The sequence below is a fragment of the Hypomesus transpacificus genome, chromosome 19 (genome assembly GCF_021917145.1).
Source record: "Hypomesus transpacificus isolate Combined female chromosome 19, fHypTra1, whole genome shotgun sequence".
Taxonomy (NCBI): Eukaryota; Metazoa; Chordata; class Actinopteri; order Osmeriformes; family Osmeridae; genus Hypomesus; species Hypomesus transpacificus.
This window is the reverse complement of record NC_061078.1, coordinates 1,269,529-1,293,821: the sequence shown is the minus strand read 5'-3', so window position 1 is coordinate 1,293,821 and position 24,293 is coordinate 1,269,529. Positions and strand designations below refer to the sequence as shown.

Genomic DNA, 24,293 nt, shown 5'->3' with positions numbered 1-24,293 from the left:
ACTGTTCTCTAAACTCCCCACACAGTGCTGATAAAAGTATCCAAAGAATTTTAGATACAACTAGTGAAGATTTTATCTCTGGAAACTGCAGTTGGATATGGAGAAGATGTTCAGCCAAGCATTTTGCCATGGGAGATCTCAAACAATCAACTGCGTGTGTGTGTGTGGGGGGGGGTTTACAAACCCCAAAGGTAAACACTTTTTTTTTAAATCATCAACTGTAGTTAGGTGAAACTTGTTGCAGGAAAAGACAATAAGCAAACATCTTTCCGTGAAGGTTATGGCTTTCCAAAGGTCAGTGACGTTCACCCTGGGCCTTAACGGGGCTACACAGTGTGATATCCCAACCACTGTAACAGAGCTTAGAGAGAAACACTGCTGTCTAAGCCACACATGTTCCAGGAAGAGGGGTCTTCCAGGGCCAACGACACCTGATCCCACCTCTTAGTCCTGGGCTGGGAAGCTGGATAGCAGTGGGGAGGAGCAGGGGTTAGGGAGGGGGGGGGGGGCAGGGGTTAGGGAGGAGGGGGGGAGCAGGGGTGGAGGGGGCGGGGGCGGGGGCAGGGGTTAGGGAGGAGGGGGGGAGAGCAGGGGTAAGGGTGGAGAGGTAAGGAGGAGAGGTTTGGGAGATCTGGGAAAGGAGGGTGGGTAGGGTATGGAGGTGGGGGTGGCCTGGGATACAGAGGAGTCAGGGAGTGGAGGAGCAGGGAAGGGAGTCGAAAGGCTGGGGGAGGGGGGAGGACTGGACGGGGGGGTGCGGTGGATTGTCCACGGGTGCTTGGGAAGCCGATGAATATGAGAGGGTATTACCTTCCAAAACCACAGCCAGATGGACAGCAGATGACTTCTGTTCCTCCTAATACTCTACGGGCTGGGGGTGGAAAAGGGAAAGTTTTGAGTTCAAGACATTCTCCCCCCTCCCTCTCCAGTCCCTTAGCGAGCACAGAATCACTCTCAGTACTTTTGTCTCAAGACACACTTTTCTCAACAAAAATGACTTAACACATTCATTTTATTAAATCAAAATGAAAGGGTTTGTATTAATACCGCTCAATATGATTTTATTTTTGTATATGTCCCAATAACATAAATCACAGTTTTCATCGATTAGTAAAACATTTTTTTTGCATGTTGACCAAATGTTCATGAGCTTGCCTGTGTTAGCCGTAGCATCGTCGTGTACTAGAGATGGTGCTATCATGTGTTGGCGTAGATCTGTCTCAGTTTCCAGTTTCAGCGACACCTCCTCATCTTGGGCTGTGGCGCCTCCTTGTGGTGTTGAAAGCACTTTATCTTCAATTACAAATTAATCTCCAGATTTCTGGACTATAAAAGGGGCTGTTGGCTAAATATTTGGTGCGTTATGTTAGTCAGTATCAGAAAATCTCTAAAAATATGTTCAAATGATGTCCAGGCTGTGGATGGTGTAACTATCACTGACGGCACTGCAGGAAGACAACATTTTATACTGCACTTCTCGACCTCCGACACTAGATGGTGGCGTTCTCACATAGAATCTACTAGATCATAACACAAGCTGGATCGTACCAATTTCCGTTTAGTCCGTTAATATGATGGGAGCAGTTATCCGAATACATTAACTTATCAAATGAGCACTAAAAAGGTAGCCGACTGTATGCGGGTCTAACTTCATTCAACTGTAGTTCCAAGCGTAGGCCTAATATTTTTCCGTACAAACGTTTCCATCAAACATGACAAGTTCTATTGAATGAAATCATAATTGATGCATTTTATACAACGTTGGTCCTTCGCGTATTATCTCTTCGTCGTGCGCCTGTTCAGCGTTTTCGAGCGTGGGCCTTCGGTTCCCGGTAGTATTTACATAAACTTGGCTTTTTCAGCCAATCACGCGTGAGAACGCCCGACATCTCTCCTATGCAGGAAAACATTTCCTCCAACGCAAGATTAGAATACTGCTGCAATACAGAGAACAGCAGAGGACACAGAGCACAGCACTTTGGCACCCACAATTACGTTATCATTTAAATTGTATATTTTCTCCATTTTGTGTCAAGCCATCTCTCTTAGAAGTGAACCAACAAAGATTTAAAGATGTCCGTGGCCGGGCTGAAGAAACAGTTCCACAAAGCCAGTCAGGTAGGGAGACGTTAGTTATCATAATTTATATAAGACGATATATTTACGCTACATATATATTCATGTTTAAATAGCATTGTATTCAAACATATTATGTGCTTCAAATATTCCTCTTGTGGACCAAACCACTTTCGACTAACACGAACAACCTGCTCCCCTGTTCACCATCCAACAACCGTTATTGTTTTGTCTTGCCCCCGCTATCTCCAGCCGTGGGGAGGAATGTAGCGATGTTATGATGCTGTAAAAATGAAACTTGGCGTTTGAGGCAGATGAGAAACACATTAGTGCTACATAACTTGAGTACCCTCCCAAATTTTTTAAATAATATTATGGAATTTGAGTAGGCGATTCCAGTGTAATGTTCGTGTGTGTGGACTGGGTTGTTGAAAGTGGTTGGTACTGTAGTCTAAAGTTAACTGAACATAAGTCCTTTCAGTAGTATCCTAATCAACTCATGCCCTATCATTGTATCGCTTGTGTGTTTGTGTCGGGAACTTGTTAACTTGTTACTTGTAAGTTGTTACCAAATCTGTTACTTGAGAAATTGTGACACATGGCTTAGTCTCCTTAGACCACATACATGATGAGTGTGTAAATACAAAAAGACAAAGCTTGTTCTCATATCCTTGTTCTGAATTCAGTGACCAATTTCAAATGTGTGTCAGTACCGATGTGTGTAATGCAATCATTAACAGAAGCCACCAAGACATTGCGTCATTTATCTCCCGTAGGTTGGATGAATCATGAAGAGTTCACACTCTCATCACAATATGGACTTTGTGTATTTCAGGACTGCACTGCATAGTTGAATATATCTGTTCATATCTGATTATACAGCTGAGTAAAAGTTAAATGCCATCGTCTGCTATCAACAACATTTCCTGTGTGCTGTATGTGAGGCCTCTGAGCATGAATTCATAGTTTTGTGAAGCCATGCGGCCTTATGCACCAACAGAAGACACTAAAGAGGCAACAACATTTTCAAAAGTGAAAGACTTTGATTTATCCTCCAGGTCCCATATTGTCTCATTCTGTTACTGTTAACATGAGTGTTTCAGTGATTCTGAATGGCATTGTCAGTTTGGATATGTCTGCTTGGTTTAGGACCGTGTTTTGCTCAGGGAGTTAGCCTTTTGGATCGTTTTCCACTCTGTGGAGTTTCATTTCTGTTTGGGCCTTCTCTCGCTCTCTCCCAAAATGGTTACTGTCGGGATACAACCCAGGCTATAAAATGAATTCCTGTTATTCAGTACAAACTGAACCATTTTCCATTGTTATTGACCTATGGGCAAGAGAATGGAATACCGCCTCTGCAAGACAAACAAATAGCCATGGGGCTTGTGTGTCTGCACACGCGTGTGTGTGTGTTTGTGTGTGTAATGTGTCTAGGGATTTGCTTGTGACTGGCATGTGTGTTCCGTTCACACCCAGCAGAGTCAAACTTGGTATCAGCTGCTTGACTCTAGTGATGTCGTTCGTGAACGAATCAGTAAAATGATCCGAACTTCCCATCACTACTTGACTCTGTTGTTTAGTGCAGCCATTCCCAACCTGTGGGCCGTGGGCCACTAGCGGTCCGCTAGGGTGATACAGGTTGGCCGCCAAAACAATGAAAACTTAAGTATGAAAAATGATTCAAAAAATTCGTACTTATTTTCAAATGACTGTTTGCCTTTAATTCTTCATGACCGAAACGCAAATAGTTACGCTTGGCACGTTTACGAAAGACCAACTGACATTTCCGCTTTAACTTGCATACGTCCACTTCGATCCACTATGCACGCATTACTTTAGGTCCAGCATTGGCCATGTCAACAACTTCCGGTAGCAAGCAGTTAGGTTAGTTCTCAAACACAAATGCCGTTTTGTACGAAGAGTTCGGGTTGTCTTCTCAAAATAACAATCAACGATGTACATGGGAGTCTATGTTTCTGCCCTTCAAGCAAGAGGGAAAAGGGGTTCGAGCTGCATCAACAATTAGGTTACTAAGATAAGGTTTATCTAACTCACACAGTAAAAGTAGCTAGCTAGCTCTAGCTATCTAGGATTTGAGCAGTAACGTTAGCTAGGCTAGCTAGCTGACTATTTTTAGCTACATTATAATGTACTGTATAATGTAATTTGTAGTCGTTAATGTTAACTCACAGAAATAATTGGTCTGTCATATTTGTTCCCTATGGATAATGTACATGTCTTACTTAGTTTAACAAAAAAAATTGGAAACGATGGAGATATCAGTGAGAGCGACGTATTATCGGTCGATGAAAAAAATTGAGAAGCCGCACAATCTGAGTGTAGGGTTAATAAGAGAGCAATAGTTAAGAGTTAACATAACTTGTTCTGGTTATTAAAAGTCAAGTTTCAAACTTAACCAAAAGTTTTAGACCTGGCCTGGCCGTGGTAGTTACAGGTTACCTCTCTTTACAATGTGTGCTTACTGTGGCGCTGATGGATATTTTGTCATCTTCGATCGTTAAAATACATTTATCCTGTGAAAGCGAACTGTTTGGCTCTGCTGCGGTTGTTAAACATGTGTGATTAGCGCAAAATAAGTGAATAGATCTGTTGACCGGCCGCAAAAAATATTTGAGCTATGCTAGTGGGCCGCAAAGTGGAAAAGGTTGGGAATGGCCGGGTTATTGTACTATGACCTATTCTCAAACTCAACGAGCCAACAGTTGTGTTTGCAGTCTGAAGTCCACAAACCTTCCCATGCTAGGCTGGGCTATTGTGTGAGCGGATTTACGTGTAGCAATATTCCCCTCACAGACCATTGCCAGGCAGCAGTTGATATCATTCACACTCAGCCTCTCCTGTCTTGATCTAGTTACTCTTTTTTGTCACATGGGTGAGCACAGTGCCAGCAGCATCATATCCAAACCCCTTTCCTATCTCTCCACTGTCTGTGTGTATGGAGGGACTAAGGGTGGAAAACAGGCATTCGAGATCCTCCATAAGTCGATAGGACCTCTTTTGTTTGGGGGGCATTTAACAAAATTGGAAACATTAGTCAGTAGGGCTTGATTTCATTTTCTGGAGTGAATATCAGGTAGGCTAATCTTAAATGATTGTTTCAAAGGTTCAATCTCCAGATATAGTCTTTTCTGTCATATGTTTTACCATTATAAAGTGCAACAGAGCCCCCAAGAGTCACGTGTCATTTTGAACCTTGGGTCGCGGTGGGACCTGTTGGTCACATGTTCTATAAGCAGCCAATCAGCTCTGACTGGATGACAGTGGGACTAGTTATCCTTGTACCCAGCATGCTCTCGAAAACCAACAACCGTGGAGCCTTTATGAAAGGATGACATCGGCACCGTTTGCTGCTAACGCCTACACAAAGAGAACTCATTAGTTATTAATGACATCTTCAATGGCTGCCAGGTTCTCCTAGCCAACTCATCAACATTTCAGCGGTTTATCATCTGCCTGATGGAGAGGCCTGTGGTGACGTCTGGCTGCCGCTGGCAGCAGAGTTACACTGTCATCTCCTGTCATACGGAAGGCGCTGGCCTGGTCACATACGACTGACGCCAGAGTCATTATATCATGGCTCCGGGCCAAGCCTACGAGGTGCCAGCTAATGACATTAATGGACAGCTGTGTCCCCTGCTAGGCCAAACCAATGAGGTGAAGAACGTAATTACTTTGAAAAAGGTGGAATTGGAACGTAGTTAATGGGTTTGAGACCCATGAATGTCAGGTTGGTTTACACAGAGAGGAAATGGTGTTCTAGTCCAGTCAGCCCGTTGTGGTTCGTTGTCTGTGTTGTCATTGGTGTGCTGCAAGAGATGGATTGCAGTTAGTCAGACACTGACCCCAGGAGAGCATAATACTTTACTGTGTGTGTGTGTTTCAGCGGTAGTTATGACTGGTGTGTCCTTTTTCTCTACCTGAATCAACAGTAGTTATTCCCTGAAAAAACTGTAGGGTACACATGAGTGCGATAATCTTGTTTTTAGATTTTAAATCTATGAGTTGCACTTGTTTACAGTATACATGTCTTATCTAGTGGCTTAAGTAAACATTATTTCAAGAAATGTTATCAAGGAAAATTGTTTTACTGCACCGACAGCCAAATTTCAGCGTACATTTTAAACATAAGCAAGAACCAAACTCATGTTTTTGCACGTACATTTGTTAGGGCATTTCTGGAGAAGAGTGTTTGCTGTGCAGAGAAGCTGGTGCGGCCCTATGTGTGGGCCTGCTTACTGTACACAGTAGGACGTGTCTCTGGAGAGGTGGTCCTGTTGGGGGACTTAGTCCAGCAAGGAGCACCAGTTACATCGCAGGGTGGGGTAACCGCCCTTGTTGTTATTTCATATTGAGCCTCTGACAAAGGGAAGCACGGGTTTCATATCCTGTGTTCATTGGCTGAGGTTAGCTCATCTGTTTCCCACCAGTCTCCCATCGTGTGACTGGGTTCCACGTTGCAAACAAACACTTTTTGTTCCTTTCCGTGTTCGACTATATATCATGTCACCACCATGACACACTTCTCTCAGTCTAATAACCTGCGTGACACCGCGTCACCAAACCATGGAAAGTTAACCATGTTTCTGTTATTGTGCTCTAATTCTTCCTACTGTACAAGCTGTTGTTGCCTGTGAGCACAGAGCCGGCGTTATCCAGCTGCTCAGCGTGAGTGCTGAGACAAAGCTGCTCTGTGTGGCCCCAGTGTGGGACTTGCCTCAGAAGATCCACGTGGGAGCCTAGCTTCAGGCTGACTGGACTAAATCAATGCCCAACACCTACCTCCAACCAGGAATCGTTACTCATAGGAATCACTACACATTCACGCACACACACATAAACAATCTGGCTAATGTCTTATTTGTTGGAGGCCAAAGGAATGGAATTCAGTCCAGCCTTGGTGCGTTGGAGCTCTTGTGTAACAAAGTGTCCAAGGAGATGACTCTGCAAACAATGCTGCTATCGCTTTGTAGTCTCCAACCCTCTCAATGTCTGTCTCCAACACTCACCATCCTTCATTGTCACTTTTTTCAGGGAGGGAAAAAAACACAGGAAAAATAACACACCTGTTTTATCAAACTCACTCACACTTAGAGTACATACCCACACATATACACACACACACACACACACGCTCAGAGACTTACAGTTACACACACAAGCCGTGTGTATAATGCTCAATGACTCAGATCTTAGGGCAATTCCTCAGTGGGTTTTATGTGAACTGGGGTGGATTTACCTGAACTTCCAGATAACTTTAGTTGTCTCTTGTTATTCTGTGTCTGCACGTGCTCCAGAGACCACCGCCTGCTCAGACTCCAGACTCATTTCCTCCCTCTGAAAACATGCTGCTGTGAATATAAGGTCTGGTACAGTGGGAGGTTAGGACACACGTCTCTCCTGCAGGTTCACCACATCAACTGGATTTCCAGCGTGAACAGTGAACGTTAAGATACTGAAAGACCTGTCGCTGTAGTAATGTGTGGTGTAAACAGCTGATAGCTGAGGTCAGTATTCCCAGAACTTAACTCCCAGTGGTTCTTCACTTGAGCATGACATCTGGGATCTCCTTATCACAGCCTCCCTATGCTCCTGTTGAACCCCCTCCTTCCCTCTGCCTGACACATAGGATGTAGACTGTTGGATGTAGGCTATGGGATGTAGACTGTTGGATGTAGGCTATAGGATGTAGACTGTTGGATGTAGGCTATGGGATGTAGACTGTTGGATGTAGGCTATGGGATGTAGACTGTTGGATGTCCGAGGTAGACTGTAGAATGTATGCTAGGGGATGTAGATTTGGTGATGGAGAGGGAGGGTTTTGTGTTTCCTTGTATTGCTGTTGATGTTGTCGTGAAGGAAGCAGGAGTGCTGAGGGTGTGAATCCTGGCTCGGCCGTCGTCCTGCTGAGTGGAGAGGGAGAGAGGAGGAAACTCCAGACCCTCCTATCAACCTGTTCCCCTCCAGACCCTCCTATCAACCTGGTCCCCTCCAGACCCTCCTATCAACCTGTTCCCCTCCAGACCCTCCTATCAACCTGTTCCGCTCTGCTCCACAGGCCCTGCTTTGTCCCCGGCCTCCAGGAAACAGCAGGGGAACTAGAACACTCTGTGTCCTGTAGTCACCCTGAAAACATTACAGGCCTCCAGCAGGGGATTGTTACTGTCATGGCCGGAACGGGAACAGTGGAGAAACCTGCCACTGGCTTCAGTACGTTCATCAGTTGGCCTGTGAACCCCAGGAGTTTTCACTTGCGCTTGACCCTGTTGTTGTGTGGTGTTGCCGCCTGGCCTGGAGGCCCTCTCTTCACTGCTCTGGAGAATGATGGTCCTTCTCATGTGTAGATTAGACGTCAGGCTGGATTAATAGCATCTCTCTCCTCTATAATCTGGACCAGTGAATTACGGTCCAGCTGTCACCTGCTGGAGCCTGTCATTGTCCTTAAACTGCTCAGTCAAGTCATTGACTGTGAGAGTGTAATAACTACTAAATCTCTCTCTCTGTTCTTCTCTCTGTCTCTTTGACAATTACAACTCACTGATTCCCTCTCTGTGCTGTCCTAGAAAGGGTTTGTCTGCCACGTTGAGCTCCTATCCCCCATCAGTGAGTCTATATTTACCCTGTGACCCAGTTGGACTCTTCAGCGCTCACTGCCTGACTTGTAGTAGTGTTGAAGGGGAAGAGGACCCAAATTCAGTGGGTCTGGAATGGGCCTGGGGGGGTCTGGAATGGGCCGGGGGGCAACCCTCTACGGACACAATGAAGCTTGAGTTGCCATTGGCTAGTACATTTTTTATTTTACTCGCCAGACTTTTTACATGAAATGTATGAACAATGCAAGTACATTATCTGTCTGAATTATTCTTTATGTTGCATATGGATTTAATCTGTGAAATGTAAAATGTGAGGGGTCAGATGGCTGAGCGGATAGGGAATCGGGCTACCAATCAGAAGGTTGTCGGTTCGATTTCTGGCCATTCAAAATGACGTTGTGCCCTTGGGCAAGGCACTTCACCCTACTTGCCTGGGGGGAATGTCCCTGTACTTACTGTAAGTCGCGTCTGCTAAATGACTAAATGTAAATGTAATATTTTTTAGCAGATGGCTTTCTCTTGCTACTTGACTTCAGCCACCTCTCTAGTGCTGACAATGGTTCATAGGCCTACTGCTGAAGCTCTGGGCCTTCTGTTAAAATAAGGATCAGGTCTGAAAGGCGTGAGGATGTGACACTGCTGCGGTCATCTGATGGTTCTGTTTTGGGCACTGAAGGCTCTTTTGCAGTTGGCAGAGCTGATTAGCAGACCAAGAATAAACTGAACAAGGAACAGTAGTCCTAATTCTTAAATTGCCCTGAAATTGCGCTTCCTGCTCAGACTAGAATTGTAAAATAGCTTATTTGCATCCATCTCTTTGTGGGTGACGAGTGCCGTAATCAAGTCGATCTTTTTGTGAGACAAAGCGAAAGACGTAGCGTTTTACCTTCCCTAGCGACAAAAATCTAGCGACGAGCGTCAAATCTAGCGACTTTCCATTACTCTTCCTTACTCTCTTAATCTCCGTTTTTGTTGTTGTTGAGCAGCAGCAAAATAACTAATTGTACGACTGTTGTCATAGCAGCTAATCATGTTAACTCGCAGTCAAGCGACGGTGCATCATTGAAATCTGCGCTAAAACTATTATCTTTATTATTTATCACAGGCGAGTGAAATTGAACAATTTACTTTCCATTGGCTAATTAAAGGAAATGTTTTGTTGCCCAGCGTGAAATTTGGCCGCATGTGCGAGTGATTTTCTCGCTTTGTAGAGGGTTGCCTGGGGGGTTGCCTGGGGGGTCTGAGATTCTGACACAGTTCTGTTGTAGGGTTACACCTTGCAGGTTCTTCTGGCTTTTGGGTGCTGGGGTCACTGGCACACACCATTGTGATATATTAGAGGTGTGTAATTGTTTCTCTAATCCCTACCACACAGGTCTGCAAGATTACTGCAGCCTGGCGTCGTGACTCACACAGGCTCCCTGCGTCTGCTGGGCCTGGGCATTGTTAAACTGATCCTCGTCCTCACAGCTTCCATCTGGACAGGGACCTTGCTGTCTGTCGTAGGCTGCCCTGGATGCTGTCTTAGCAACACTCTCCCAGTGTGTGGGTGAGGGACTAACCGTCCTCGTGGTGAAGCGACAGGTAGCAGGCCTTGAGCGTCTTCCTCCTCTAATCAAATCGTCAGAGGAATGCTCAACCAATAAGCAATGGTTAATGAGTTGCTGGTACAATCAGCAATGGTTGGGTTGAGAGAGAAAGAAAGAGAGAGAGAGCATTATTGATCCAGATGATACTGGAACACCCTGATGTACATTCCAGTTCCCAATAGTTGACCTTGTTTGGCCTGGTAAGATAAGTTATGTTTCAGACGAGACTGCAGTCTGTCCTTAGATGGCTGCAGTCTGAGTCTAAACAATCCACAAAATTACTCATTCCCCCACAGGACAAACCATAATTGGACCCTGCCTGTATATGGTCCTGTAGGTAAGCTTGGTTGTGTGTGGTGTTGGGTGTTTATAGCTGAGAAAGAATCTGTGGCCCACCGCCCCCTTCACGCCCCCCTCTGCTCATCTCTGCTCCTTCCTGCCCACCCCCTTCACGCCCCCCTCTTCATCTCTGCTCCTTCCTGTCCTCCTCCCCTCCACGCCCCTCTGCTCATCTCTGCTCCTTCCTCCCCTCCATGTCCCCCTGCTCATCTCTGCTCCTTCCTGCCCTCCACGCCCCCCTCCTCATCTCTGCTCCTTCCTGTCCTCCTCCCCTCCACGCCCCCCTCCTCATCTCTGCTCCTTCCTGTCCTCCATGTCCCCCTGCTCATCTCTGCTCCTTCCTCCCCTCCATGTCTCCCTGCTCATCTCTGCTCCTTCCTGCCCTCCCCTCCACGCCCCCCTCCTCATCTCTGCTCCTTCCTGCCCTCCTCCCCTCTGCGCCCCCCTGCTCATCTCTGCTCCTTCCTGCCCTCCCCTCCACGCCCCCCTCCTCATCTCTGCTCCTTCCTGTCCTCCTCCCCTCCACGCCCCCCTCCTCATCTCTGCTCCTTCCTGTCCTCCTCCCCTCCACGCCCCCCTCCTCATCTCTGCTCCTTCCTGTCCTCCTCCCCTCCACACCCCCCTCCTCATCTCTGCTCCTTCTTGTCCTCCTCCCCTCCACGCCCCCCTCCTCATCTCTGCTCCTTCCTGTCCTCCTCCCCTCCACGCCCCCCTGCTCATCTCTGCTCCTTCCTGTCCTCCTCCCCTCCACACCCCCCTCCTCATCTCTGCTCCTTCTTGTCCTCCTCCCCTCCACGCCCCCCTCCTCATCTCTGCTCCTTCCTGTCCTCCTCCCCTCCACGCCCCCCTGCTCATCTCTGCTCCATCCTGCCCTCCCTCTCCCTGTTTTCCTGCGTCACTATGACCTGGATGGTGTTGATGTTCTGCAGGCATCGACCCTCACCATGATCCATCACTGCTGGAACCCTGTGTGTGTGTGTGTCTGTGTGTGTGTGTGTCTCTGTGTGTGTGTCTCTGTGTGTCTGTGTGTGTGTCTCTGTGTGTGTGTGTGTGTCTCTGTGTGTCTCTGTGTGTCTGTGTGTGTCTGTGTGTGTGTCTCTGTGTGTGTGTGTGTCTCTGTGTGTCTGTGTGTGTCTGTGTGTGTGTGTTCTGCGCCTGCTAAAGGGAAGTATAGGCCAAATGGAAACAAGGATCGGCTGTTTGTTTACATTATTTACAAGGTGTCTTTTCAACCTTTTTATCTCAGACCCTACCAGCCAGTATCCTCCTACTCCTACTGATCACACCAGGCTAACTCCACTAGACCTGAGCTGTTTCAGGCTCGTATCCGAGCTGGCCAGTTGCATCAGCAGTTCTGCTTTGAGGAACGTGACCAGACGGTTGACTCTGCTGACCCCTGGCCTCGGAGCAAACACAGACGTTGTTTCCTGGAGTTCAGGCTTGCTCAGCTTGTGGTCAGCTTGGGGTCAGCGTGTGTCGCTGTGTTGTGCTCAGCCCAACAGAAGAGCGGTTAGGCTGAACAGCATCACAGCGAAGCCAGATGAGGCCTCCTGGTCCTGGTCCCTCTCCCGGCCTGCTGTCTCCTGCTGACCATGACCAGCCAGGAGGGCTGGGCTCCAGAAGGGCTGGGCTCCAGGAGGGCTGGGCTCCAGCAGGGCTGGGCTCCAGGACATGTTAACATGGCTCTATCTACTCTGCTGGTGACGGCACCATGCTGCCCCCCCCCCCCCCCCCCCCCCCCCCCCTCATCAGGAGGATGTTTAGGTGAAACACCTCTACTTTTAGTAAATTAGCACTCAAAGTGCTTCTGGGCGAAAGGTGTCATCATGACTCAGACACCACAGTAGTGCCTTCCTCATTCTCGCTGAACTGAGACAGACTTTGCCGCTTTGCTGCATGGTGTTAGAACTGTCTCTCTACAGTACTCCATTAATAGACCAGAAGCAAGGCCAAACTGAGTGTGCTGCTGTTGGTTCATTTCCTCACCATTGTGATCTCAGTTTCCTACTGTTGTGACTGATCTCTCTGGTGCAGAAAAGGGCCTGTACAATGTCATCATCTGCTCGGATAACTCAGTTTGTGAATGCAGCTAAACTGTTATCAGTCATGTATAATCCTGTACTGTAGATTGGTTGGAGACCGGCGCCTGTTGATGGAGACGAGTCTTTCCTGTGTATGGTCTGGTACAGAGAGCAGTTCAGGCCTGTTTTAGGACCCGAGGAAATCTGGGAGATGAAACAAAATTATATATTTTTTATCATTAAATCCGAGTGATAATTTGTTATATGATCAAAAAACACAACAATTGGAATTTGACTGTTATTTTTTAATTTCATTTTTAAGACTTTCAGTTTCAACATCAGTGCTGTGTTTCATTCATCATCAATGGGCGGGGGAGGTGAGGGGGGGGGGGGCGGGGGGCGAGGGGGGGGGGTGAGGGGGGGGGGTGGGGGGGGGGGGCGGGGGGGGGGGGGGACGGGGATGGGTAGTGTCAACCTCCACTGCTTCTCTGGAATGAATGACACATTGCCTAAGAGTGCAGCAGAGCCTCATGTTAGAACAGCTCCTTCCTATAAGACAGCCAGCAAAGTTCTTCAGATCTACTTCAAAGTTCTACTATGCCCAGAATTCTATTCTTCTTATGGCTGTCAGAGAATGCTCTTTGCTTTGTTATTAATCTCTGCCTTTTGACTCAGTTCTTCTAGACAAATGTGATGTCACTGTCTGAAACGACGGCATAGTTTCATTTCCAGATTCACCACAATGTCTAACGTCTGTCACTCCTCCTGTGTGCTGATTGGCTAGTTTGACTTGACCGACCACTTCAGCAATGTCACTTCCTTCCTGAATGAGTCTCTGAAGGCTAAACTAGCAGCGCAGCAGCCTGGTGAGCAGCAGAGGTGGATAATGTCAGTCGTCCTGCTTCGCGGAGGTCATCAATGTACCTGCAGTAATGAAAAACAGGACACAAATTTGGAACTACAGTCAAATAGTAGCCTTTGCCTCAGATAGGACAGTGGAGAGACAGGACACAAATGTAAAAGAGTGTGCCCTAGCCAGCTGCAACACATGTAAGGGCACCATCACAAACCGTTTAATGACACACATTTAGCATATTCTGATTGGATAGCCAATAACTTGTCATGCAACACCATAACCATATATTGGCCCTTATTGTTAGAACTAAGCTAAGCTAAATGCAAGTTCCATTGTGTAGTCATTGCCATGGTGATTGTTTTGTTAAGGTCTCAAGGCATAAAAATGTCACTTTACGAGGTTATTTAACATTAATATGAGTTCCCCTAGCCTGTCTTTGGTCACGCAGCCAGTGGCTAGACATTTGGATAAGTATAAACTTCTAGGTAGATAACATTAGCGCTCGCCAGCTAGCAAGCTAGTTTAAGTAATATAACCTACGGGGATCTCTAATACAAGGTATATTTGGCTAACCACCATATTACCATTGTACAAGTAATGTTATTCTAAAAGCGAAATCCAAAAGTTACCTGAAAATATGTATTTGTCATTGCCAAAGCAGCAGAGCACTTATACAAGGAAAGCATATTAATGTAACCACTCTTGTTCTCTTCTATATGTCAACCTTCCTCTCTCTCTCTCTCTCTCTCTCTCTCTCTCTCTCTCTCTCTCTCTCTCTCTCTCTCTCTCTCTCTATCTGTCTCTCTCACTCCTTTTTTCTCTCTCTTTCATTCTCTCTCTTCTGCAGCTGTTGAGTGAGAAGATAAGTGGAGCTGAAGGAACAAAGCTGGATGAGGAGTTTATGGAGATGGAGAGGGTAATGATGTTGTCTGTGTTTGTATCATTTCACCCGTGGCCCTGCCCTGCACAACCCTAACCCTACACAGCACAGCCCTAACCCTACACAGCACAGCCCTAACCCTGCACAGAGCCCAACATGGTGCTGGATAAGGGGTCACAGTGATCAGCCACACACCCTGTGGATCAGACACTAGGCTGGAAAAATGCTACGTTTTGCTGGATTTTAATGTTCATATTTTTCCCTTGTTTAGAAAATCGAGGTCACCAACAAATCAGTATTCGACCTCCTATCAAAAACAACAGAATACCTCCAACCCAACCCAGGTAACATGTCACCCCCAGCACCTCCCCCTCCCCGGGCCTCAGTGCCCTACCTGGCCCAGGTGTGCAGGCAGGCGAGGGGTGTTCACTGTCTGTGTTGTGCAGCCTACAGAGCCAAGCTGGGCATGCTGAACACGGTGTCTAAGATCCGAGGGCAGGTGAAGACCACGGGCTACCCTCAGACAGAAGGGCTGCTGGGGGACTGCATGTACCGCTACGGCCGCGAGCTGGGAGACGACTCTGCCTTTGGTACGTAGGACACACACACACTCTGACACTCTGACACACACTCTGACACAAACGTACTCTCAGACACCTTGACACACACACATAGAGAGAGACACGTACTCTCACACACACGCCTTGACACACACACACACAGATACGTACTTTCACACACACACAGTCTGACACACACAGATACACACACAGATACACACACACACACACACACAAACACTGGTGGTGGTGATGTCCCCTCACAGGGTAGTGTCTCTGCCCTGTGAACACTGAGGGCAACACTAAAGAAAGCTTTTGATGTGGTTCTTCCTCTCCCCTGGTGGTGAACCCTCTGTGTTCTCTGGCACAGAGGGACTCAACTCTGACCCCTGGTGGAGAGAGTAACCTCCTGATCCTCAGCACTGCCCCTGTCTCTGCCGTGATGAAGACAGGGTCTGGGCATGGTTCACTCTAGGTTAAGACTGGATTTGTATATTTCTTCATCCAGGGTGCGCGCTGACAGACATGGGGGAAGCCATGAGGCAGCTGGCCGACGTCAAAGACTCTCTGGACATCGGCGTCAAACAAAACTTTATCGACCCTCTTCAGACACTACAAGACAAAGACCTGAAGGAGATCACGGTCAGTGGCATACAAACGAAAGACGAGTGTTCCATACTGAATGTGCGGTCGATGCCAAGTCCTCCCTGTGTCCCCTACAGCACCACCTCAAGAAGCTGGAGGGCCGGAGGTTAGACTTCGACTACAAGAAGAAGCGTCAGGGCAAGATCCCAGACGAAGAGATCAAGCAGGCGCTGGAGAAGTTCGACGAGAGCAGGGACCTGGCGGAGAGGAGCATGTTCAACTTCCTGGAGAGTGACGTGAGTGGAGCTGCTGGTGAACACCTCTGACCCAGTCAGGCCCAGCCGACGCAGGCCTGGGGGACACTATCGGCATTACCAGACTGTTGTGGAACTTTATGAGTTTGGTTTGACGTTATCTTTGTTTGCTCTCTGTTTTAATTTGTTTGTGGGTGGGTGTTTTCTGTGGGTGTTTGCGTGGGTGTGTTTGTTCTGTGGGTGTGTTGTGTATGTTCTGTGTGCGTGTATGTGTGTGTGTTCCGTGTTTGCTTGCGGGCGTGTTCACGTGCCCACCCACAGGTGGAGCAGGTGAGCCAGCTGTCAGCGCTGGTGGAGTCTGCGCTGGAATACCACCGTCAGTCTGCAGAGATCCTGGAGGAGCTCAGGTCGGCACTGCAGAGCAGGTACGACGGCTCACACCTCTGCGGGCGGATTGGGGATGGCTATAGCTCAGTGGTATAACATTTGATTTCATATCAAGAAGTTCAAAGGTTCAAATCCCCCTCTACTGTATGTCGCTTTGGATAAAAGCACCAGGTAAATGAGTATGTTCACAAAAGAATTGTCCTAAAAATGATTATTGAATTTGTTTTCAATAATATGTTGAAGATGAGGATGATGATGATTATTATTATTGTTATTATCATCATGCGGGTTGGGACAGGTCTTTGTCTGTGTAGGCCTACATGTCTACGTACAGGAGACTCTTAAGTGCTGGATGCCAAACAGAACCAGCCCCTTGTGTGTAGCCGGGGTCAGCACTGACTAGACGCTGAAACAGCTAGTCATGTCCCATCATCCTCCCCTGCTCTTCTTGTCCTGACAGGATAGCCACGACCAGGAATCGACCCAAGAGAGAGTTCAAACCCAAGTCCATCATGAGCACCCTTGAGGCCTTTGAGAAGACCCAGACGAACGGACTGTCATACCACTCATCCTTCAAATCATCAGGTACCCAATCAGCACAGTTCTCCCTTTTAAGACCTCACCTGCTCGTTAGTTCTCACCTGTGTTCCCTGTAACCTGTGTTAGCTGTCTCATGTGTTAGCTGTCTCATGTGTTACCTGTCTCATGTGTTAGCTGTCACCTGTGTTAGCTGTCACCTGTGTTAGCTGTCACCTGTGTTACCTGTCTTATGTGTTAGCTGTCACCTGTGTTAGCTGTCACCTGTGTTAGCTGTCACCTGTGTTACCTGTCTTATGTGTTAGCTGTCACCTGTGTTACCTGTCTCATGTGTTAGCTGTCACCTGTGTTACCTGTCTTATGTCTTAGCTGTCGCCTGTGTTAGCTGTCACCTGTGTTACCTGTCTTATGTGTTAGCTGTAACCTGTGTTAGCTGTCACCTGTGTTAGCGGGTGTGCTGCATGCTGTCCGCTCCATAACATTTCATTTTCAGTCATGAATCATGTTTTACTGTCCCCTGCAGACGTCCAGATCAACCACACAGTAAATGGAAAAAGTAGGTATACCTGTTTATTGTACACGACTCAATTAATATTTGAGCAGTTAGACCAAGCGTTGTCTGTACTACCCCTGGTGGTGAGCAGAGTGAACAACAGCCTCCATTATCCATAGACATTCCATGGCATTCCAGCTGCATTATTATTTCTGTTTGTTGATTTCCGTTTTGCTGGGTGTGTGTGTGTGCTGGTCTTGTCTGCATCTCCACCTCATTCAGCTGATGCCTTCAGTTCTGTATCTCTGTCCTGGCCAGAGACTCCTACCACCAATGGCCACGGTGAGAAACACACACACACAGACACACAAACAGATAGCCTGCAAAGTCACTTTAACTCAAACACTCAAGCACTCTGTCCTATCTTTCTTTACCCCCCTCCATTCCTTCTACTCCTTCCTCCCTCTCTCCCTTCCTCCCTCTCTCCCTCCCTCCCTCTCTCCCTTCCTCCCTCTCTCCCTTCCTCCCCCACCATCCTTCCTCCCTCTCCCTTCCTTCCTCCCTCTCTCCCTTCCTCCCTCTCTCCCTCCCTCCCTCTCTCCCTTCCTCCCTCTCTCCCTTCCTCCCCCACCATTCTTCCTCCCTCTCCCTTCCTTCCTCCCCCACCATCCTTCCTCCCTCTCCCTTCCTTCCTTCCTCCCTCTCTCCCTTCCTCCCTCTCTCCCTTCCTCCCCCACCATCCTTCCTCCCTCTCCCTTCCTTCCTCCCTCTCTCCCTTCCTCCCTCCCTCTCTCCCTTCCTCCCTCTCTCCCTTCCTCCCCCACCATCCTTCCTCCCTCTCCCTTCCTTCCTTCCTCCCTCTCTCTCCCTTCCTCCCTCTCTCCTCCCTCTCTCCCTTCCTCCCTCTCTCCCTTCCTCCCTCTCTCCTCCCCCACCATCCTTCCTCCCTCTCTCCTCCCTCTCTCCCTTCCTCCCTCTCTACCTTCCTCCCTCTCTCCTCCCCCATCATCCTTCCTTCTTCCAGAGTCAGAGGTGCTGGACCAACCCTGCTGTCGGTGTCTGTACAACTTCGAGCCCGAGAACGAGGGCGAGCTTGGCTTCAAGGAGGGCGACACCATCATCCTCACCAACCAGATCGATGAGAACTGGTATGAGGGCATGATCAACGGGGATTCTGGCTTCTTCCCCATCAACTATGTGGAGGTTATCGTCCCCCTGCCCCAGTGAGGCCAGACCAGCCTCCAGCGCCCAGCCTCCAGCGCCCAGCCTCCAGCGCCCAGCCTCCAGCGCCCATCGCCTAGCCTCCAGCGCCCAGCCTCCAACGCCCAGCCTCCAGGTGTCTTCAGACCCCAGTCTTAACCTGACACGGAACTCTATATTTCAGCCTTCAGAACAGGCCAAAAGACCCTGTCCCAGCCTTCATCCCTGATCCTCATCCTCCAGACCAATGCCCTTCAGCCCCAAACATTCAGCCCAGGGACCCTGACTAGAGGCATTGACTCATCAAGTCTGATAGTTAGACCTCACACACAGCATTCCACATACTATACATGCTCCTGCGCTGGACTTTACCAGAGACATCCAACAAAATCATTGTTATCATATATATATATTTTTGAATCTTCTATTTGAAAATCAGTATTCTTGGTTTGAGAAAGGTCCAAACCAAGCTCCCCAAAGAATGTTCTTTTTCCAAACTTCAACTTATGATACTTCGAAGAAACAAAACACGATAACGATGCTTGCAGTCTTAACCTAGGAAAGGTCATCACTTTCAGTTTTAAGAAATGATGTTTTACCGCCTTGAGGGAGACATTTCTGTGGAGGCCTTTCGTCATACAGCCTGTGGTGTGCAGTAGCCAGTCCTGTAAGTGTCCCCTGGGTTAGGGCAGCCTGAGTCGTAGCTGGGTTCAGGCTGATCTGTGTTGTACTATGTCTTTATATATCTGTCTGGTGTGGCCTAACGCTACCTGCCTGCCTGCCTGCCTGCCTGCTGTGCTTTCGACTGTTTCGTCAAACACGTTTATAAACCCGAGGAACAGAGAAGCTCTCTGAACATCCCTCTCTTTCTCTCTCTCTATGTTTACATGGTCCAACTTATAGTGACTTTACCACTCGGTAAGGATCGTACCACCTGATCTCGTCAGATGGGGGGGAATGCCTTACTCGACAGTGTAAAAAGTGCTTTCTCTATGTCGTCTGTATTGCACTGAAGCTTCAGAAGATCTATCGCACACCTATGGACATGCACACCTTACTTGTTCTTGTTTGCTCCTCATGCGTTGCACTTTCTATTAGATGGAATACTTGTACCATATCAGTCAAGTTTGTAAAGTTATATCTGGGATATTTGTAGTATACCATATAGCCTACCATATAGCCTATCTGGTATATACTGTATATGTTGACTGATCTGGACTAGGATATATACATTGTACTGTATGACTGTATCTGCTATGTGATGCTAGTCCACCGTTGTAGATAATGGACAGCAGAGGTTTGTAGTTTGATGTTTAAACCTGGGAGTCTGGAGACACAAGCCCCAGAGATCCCATGTGGTGTCCAATATCCACATGACAACAGTATGAGTAGATATCGAGGCGAACCCCTGAAGGTTACCTCTGGTCTCCAGTTGACCCCTGACCTTATTTGAGAAGCACTTCAGTGCTTTATCCAGCCAAAGTTTCTACAGCCTTAGAGGTGATTCTACTCAGAGTATTCTGTTAAAACCACTAGACTAAGGAAGAACATGGATGGAAAACCCATTGTGATCAAACAACAATGCTATACAAAGCCATAAATATGTATGTTTATTGTATCTAAGTACCTTCTTAGTGCCCAGAACTTTCCCTCAAACCCAGCCTCAGGATTGGGGTTTGTAACTGTACCAAATGTCACTCGTACTTTCTTAGTCAAAATGCGTTAAAGTTGCATTAAAATCATATACGTGTTGAGCTACACTACCTAAACCACTGGGTAAAGATACCCAAAGGAAAAGTACACTGTTAACCTGCAAGTAAATGTGAAGCACCGTTTGCATGATAAAGTTTTCTTAGTCTGGCTATTGGTTTTTCGGGAACATGGTAAGAATTATGGGTAAATTCCAGGTTATTTTAATCTAGTCCCAGTTGGGACACTCCCTCATTGACTCATCTGTAGACTGAGCTGTTCTGCTGTCGGTCTGTGATAACACTGAGTGGCCTCAGAAGTGTAGCCACTTCCTGTTGTCCCTAATGACATCATGTTTACCACAAGCCCCTTTGTGGTAAAGTGTTGGAGAGCACCATCACAGACTAAGATGATTGGCCATCTTCCAACACTACCGCTGGGCTCATCAGCCCTGACATACCGGTCGACTCAACCAGACTCTCTCCCCTTATCTCTTCTCTCTCTCTCCCTCTCTCCCCTTATCTCTTCTCTCTCTCTCCCTCTCTCTCCCCTTATCTCTTCTCTCTCTCTCCCTCTCTCTCCCCTTATCTCTTCTCTCTCTCTATCTCCCTCTCTCTCTCTCCCTCTCTCTCTCCCTCTCTCCCCTTATCTCTTCTCTCTCTATCTCCCTCTCCCTCTCTCTCTCTTCTCTCTCTCTCTCCCTCTCTCTTCCCTTATCTCTTCTCTCTCTCTATCTCTCTCTCTCTCTCTCTCTCTCTCTCTCTCTCTCCCTCCCTCTCTCCCCTTATCTCTTCTCTCTCTATCTCCCTCTCTCTCTCTCTTCTCTCTCTCCCTCTCTCACCTTATCTCTTCTCTCTCTGTCTGACTCCCTCCCCCCTTTTTTCTCTCTCTCTCTTTCTCTCCCTTTTCTCTCCCATCTCTTTCTCCTTTAGTGTTACCACATCAGTCAGTGGAAACTGACTGTACATTACACTTGTTTTTTTAATGTTCTTTTCTGTTGCATAATTTATACAAAATGTGTTTTATAGATGTTGTAAATGAATATATTAATACATATATTGTGTAAATAAAAGAAAAAGAAAATACTGAGTTATCTTGTCAGTGACTTTTGGTTTTTCTTGCTAGTGAATAGAATGCAGCACCAGAAATATGTGAAAGACTTGTGATCAGGTATTTTCCAACTGTCAGAAACACTGTAACTCTAACTGTAAGAGTCAGAGACTTGGAGAGCTTCATATGACCTTCAGCCAGATCTACATCATATAACATCTGCTCAGAAAACAGGTTATGATACACACAGGTTTCCGTTTCTTGTATTTGACCGTGATCTTGGCTGTTGTCGTATATATGGTTCCACAACTAACATTTCCCTTAATAAAGTAATTACTTACATTACTGCTTTAAGGTTTTAAGACTCATTCAACTTTTAACACTTTTTATTTCTTTGCTCTTCTATAAAATCCCAAAAGCTTGAAAATCCCCACTATGGCAACAGCCAGAACCGTCATTTGAGTCCAGAACTTAACCAATGTTATGAACTAAACCTTCATATCCAGACCTCTGTGCTGTGGTGCTTGGCGTCCCTCCCCTCCCTTGAGCTCTTCAGGGTCTGCCTCCCTCCTCTCTGGGCGTCCTGGATCTTCAGGGGCTGCAGCCTACTCTCCAAGCCCGCCTCCACCTCCTTGAACAAGGCGCAGTTTCCTGCACAGGTCCAGTCCGGCCTGTGACCCACCACCAGGTCCAGGGTGGGCAGGGAGGCGGTACTGGTCACATCCCGGAAGCCCATGGAGGAGGTCAGGGAGGGGCTGTCGGGAGCGAAGGTCTCGTACCCCCCCCTCCTGCCTTGGCTTCCCCTCCAGGAGGAGCTCTCCCTCAGCCGCACCACACGGCGGACCTTCTTCCAGCCAAGGTGGTTGAGCTCCAGCAAGTTGAGCAGGATGCAGAAGATCCCCACACAGAACATGAAAAGCAGGAAGATGCTCTTCTCCGTGGGCCTGGAGACGTAGCAGTCCACCGGCTGGGAGCAGGGCGACGTGGAGCACAGGAAGTGGGACGGCACCTGGAACCCGAACAGCACCCACTGGGCCAGGACGAAGCCCACCTCCAGAATAGCTCGGAAACACACGTGGAACACGTAGTACTTGGACAGAACCCCTCCGGTCCCGCCTGGGCCCTCCCCGTCGCCCTCCCGGCGGGCGCGAGGCCGGGTCTGGGTCAGGGACACGGCCGTGTTGGGCCCTCCCTTCTGGAGGCTCTGGGTGGCGATGCCCTCCAGCACGTCAGCCAGGCTGTGGCCCAGGTGTCTGTGGGAGCGGATGGAGCAGCTGTCGGAATCGCAGCTCCTGTCGAAGGCCTCTCGTCCCGCGTCGCGCTCCCCGTCTCCCGGGTTGGCTCCCTGCCCCTGGTCCCTCCCCTGGCCCTGGGGCACCTTGGAGAGGTTATGCCAGGTGTAGATGATGAAGCAGAGGGAGGGCGTGGAGACGCTGATGATGTGGAAGACCCAGAAGCGAGGCTGGGAGATGGGCGCGAAGGCGTCGTAACAAACCGTGGAGCAACCGGGCTGCAGGGTGTTGCACACAAACATCTCCTGCTCGTCCGCGTACACGTCCTCCGTCGCCACGGCGACCACCAGCAAGCGGAAGATGACCATGACGGTGAGCCAGAGGCGGCCGATCATGGTGGAGTGCTGGTGAACGGCGTCTAGCAGCCGCTTGAGCAGGGTCCACTCCGTCATGGTGGCGGTGGTGTGGCCTGGGAGAGAGACCAGCCGCTAGAGAGAGACCAGAACCCCTGAGAACAGCCCTGTGGGATGAATGCTCCCTCTGCTCCGGCTCTGATCAGATGCCTTCTCTGCTCCCGTCCTGCAGTCAGCCAGACCCCAGCTTCAGCCAGCCTGGCTCTCAGATCTCTCAGTCTGGAGCACTCAGTCCAGTGGTTCTAAATGTTCTCTATCCAGTGTTCCTGTATGGAGTTCTCTATCCAGTGTTCCTGTATGGAGTTCTCTAGTGTTCCTGTGTGGAGTTCTCTATCCAGTGTTCCTGTATGGAGTTCTTCTCTATCCGGTGTTCCTCTATGGAGTTCTCTAGTGTTCCTCTATGGAGTTTTCTAGTATTCCTCTATGGAGTTCTCTATCCAGTGTTCCTGTGTGGAGTTCTTCTCTATCCGGTGTTCCTCTATGGAGTTCTCTAGTATTCCTCTATGGAGTTCTCTATCCAGTTTTCCTATGTGGAGTTCTTCTCTGTCCAGTGTTCCTGTGTGGAGTTCTTCTCTGTCCAGTGTTCCTGTATGGAGTTCTCTAGTGTTCCTGTATGGAGTTCTCTATCCAGTGTTCCTGTATGGAGTTCTCTAGTGTTCCTGTATGGAGTGCTCTATCCAGTGTTCCTGTATGGAGTTCTTCTCTATCCAGTGTTCCTCTATGGAGTGCTCTCTCCAGGGTCCGGTCTGGGTGAAGTCTCCTCTAGCAGCTGTTCCAGACTCTCTGGACAGCGGTCTGACCGCTGGGGAGACACCCCATCCTAGCAGTCCATCACAGACAAGGAGTGGTGATGTATACACACACACACACACACACACACAAAGAACCCAGCTAGATGGCCACTTGACATGTGTCACATGGTGTGCCCTCTCGGTCTCTTGTCTTCAGAGTTCCATTTTAGACCTCCTGTAAGGACAGTTGTGTCCTGGTCTAGAGAGCCCCTGATAGTGCTGGCTGATAGAGCATTCTTCTGCTGCTCAACAGTATGATGTCTCTCCTTTAATGGACACGCATTAAAAACCTTCCTCAAGATAATGACCGTAATGCATGCGCTCTATCCTACGAGCTGAAAAACACTTGGAAGTGTTCTTACAACATGACGCCGATTACCTCACCTTCACCTGTCTCTGTCCTACTGCTAAACATTCCCTGGAACCAGGCTAGACACTCTCGGTATGGACGAGGGTGCTGGCTGAGAGGTGGTCATGCTGGCTGAGAGGTGGTCATGCTGGCTGAGAGGTGGTCATGCTGGCTGAGAGGTGGTCATGCTGGCCGAGAGGTGGTCATGCTGGCTGAGAGGTGGTCATGCTGGCCGAGAGGTGGTCATGCTGGCCGAGAGGTGGTCATGCTGGCCGAGAGGTGGTCATGCTGGCTGAGAGGTGGTCATGCTGGCTGAGATGTGGTCATGCTGGCTGAGATGTGGTCATGCTGCCTCTTCATATTGGAGCTGTGTTTTATCCC

The 24,293-nt window shown here is 48.3% G+C and overlaps 2 protein-coding genes across 3 annotated transcripts; one reads left to right on the top strand and one right to left on the bottom strand.

The window, feature by feature from the left end:
• The first annotated feature begins 1,909 nt into the window (after positions 1-1,909).
• Positions 1,910-19,754, top strand: sh3gl3a (SH3-domain GRB2-like 3a). Of its 2 annotated transcripts, none has more exons than XM_047042529.1 (11): positions 1,910-2,118; positions 14,340-14,408; positions 14,644-14,716; positions 14,819-14,962; positions 15,441-15,574; positions 15,655-15,813; positions 16,093-16,196; positions 16,619-16,743; positions 17,219-17,251; positions 17,471-17,530; positions 18,213-19,754. In XM_047042529.1, exons 1-11 carry the CDS (start codon positions 2,074-2,076, stop codon positions 18,413-18,415), a joined length of 1,149 nt encoding a protein of 382 aa, XP_046898485.1. In that variant the 5' UTR covers positions 1,910-2,073; the 3' UTR covers positions 18,416-19,754. The 2 variants fall into 2 exon arrangements, with proteins under 2 accessions (XP_046898485.1, XP_046898486.1); XM_047042530.1 differs by lacking the exon at positions 1,910-2,118 and adding an exon at positions 13,098-13,686.
• A 1,869-nt stretch (positions 19,755-21,623) lies between these two features.
• Positions 21,624-22,811, bottom strand: gjd6 (gap junction protein delta 6). The gene is made up of 2 exons (XM_047042316.1): positions 22,302-22,811; positions 21,624-22,250 (listed from the first exon to the last, which is right to left on the bottom strand). The coding sequence occupies exons 1-2, from the start codon at positions 22,809-22,811 to the stop codon at positions 21,624-21,626; spliced, it is 1,137 nt and encodes a 378-aa protein (XP_046898272.1).
• Positions 22,812-24,293: the final 1,482 nt, after the last annotated feature.

Coding starts and splice junctions, on each gene's coding strand:
- sh3gl3a (XM_047042529.1), top strand. CDS start 2,074: ATGTCCGTGGCCGGGCTGAAGAAACAGTTCCACAAAGCCAGTCAG. Junction 14,717..14,818: donor ATACCTCCAACCCAACCCAG/GTAACATGTCAC, acceptor TGTGTTGTGCAG/CCTACAGAGCCAAGCTGGGC. Junction 16,744..17,218: donor CTCATCCTTCAAATCATCAG/GTACCCAATCAG, acceptor TGTCCCCTGCAG/ACGTCCAGATCAACCACACA.
- gjd6 (XM_047042316.1), bottom strand. CDS start 22,811: ATGACGGAGTGGACCCTGCTCAAGCGGCTGCTAGACGCCGTTCACCAG. Junction 22,251..22,301: donor AGGGAGGGCCCAACACGGCC/GTGTCCCTGACC, acceptor GGCGACGGGGAG/GGCCCAGGCGGGACCGGAGG.